The 910-nt window shown below is 58.1% G+C and overlaps 1 protein-coding gene across 1 annotated transcript in view; it reads right to left on the reverse strand.

Moving 5' to 3' along the window:
- Positions 1-910, reverse strand: part of LOC107101949 (histone-lysine N-methyltransferase 2C-like) — a 100,294-nt gene that overhangs the window by 92,909 nt on the left and 6,475 nt on the right. Inside the window, exon 2 of the mRNA XM_015401044.1 lies at positions 205-423. Coding sequence (XP_015256530.1) covers positions 205-422 — 218 coding nt within the window. The 5' untranslated portion in view covers position 423. The remainder of the gene's footprint in view (positions 1-204; positions 424-910) is intronic.

Raw genomic sequence — 910 nt, forward strand, 5'->3', positions numbered from 1 at the left:
AGCAGCTCAGCCAGCCACTGCGGATCCTCGGCCAATCAGAAGCCTCCTTCAGCAGCTCAACCAGCCACTGCGGATCCTCGGCCAATCAGAAGCCTCCTACAGGAGCTCAACCAGCCACTGCGGATCCTCGGCCAATCAGAGGCCTCCTTCAGCAGCTCAGCCAGCTGCTGGTCCATGAAGAAGAACTTCACTTAATCCACTTACTGCTTCCTGGTTCTGGACGGAGGAGGAGGAGGAGGAGGAGGAGGAGGAGGAGGAGGCGCCATGCGGCCGCTGCTGCCATCTTTACGGGGACGCCCTCGGGGACGCCTCTCGGGGGCGGGGCTACTGGCGGCAGCTCTGGCCAGCTGAGCGCTGCGTCCGGCCCGGGTGACAGGGGGCGTCGGTCCTCTGTCCCGAGGCTCCTGGGCCTCAGAGGGCATTCTGGGTAAAAAACAGAGACAGGGTTCAAAGGTTAATGGGTCAGTAGTGCCATGGCAACAACACAACTGGATGATGGGAACCAGAACAACGGCAGGAATCCTCAGCTCCCACTGGGGAAGGGATCCACACAGGATCTGGGAACTCAAGTCTCCACACCCAGAACGGTACCAGTTTGAACCAGTCTGAGCCAGACCAGAACCAGTTTGAACCAGGACCAGTTTGAACCAGGACCAGTCTGAACCAGACCAGAACCAGACCCAGTCTGAACCAGACCAGAAACAGTCTGAACCAGAACCAATACCAGTCTGAACCAGACCCAGAATCAGTCCGAAGGAGACCAGACCCAGACTCAACCACAATCAGACCCAGTCTCAACATGAACCAGTCTGAACAAGGCCAGACCAGAACCAGTCTGAACCAGACCCAGTCTTGGCCAGACCTGTCTGAACCAGACCAGACCCAGAACCAGTCTGAGCCAGACCTCGAA

This window comes from Cyprinodon variegatus, unplaced genomic scaffold, assembly GCF_000732505.1.
Source record: "Cyprinodon variegatus isolate N-32 unplaced genomic scaffold, C_variegatus-1.0 Scaffold1176, whole genome shotgun sequence".
NCBI lineage: Eukaryota > Metazoa > Chordata > Actinopteri > Cyprinodontiformes > Cyprinodontidae > Cyprinodon > Cyprinodon variegatus.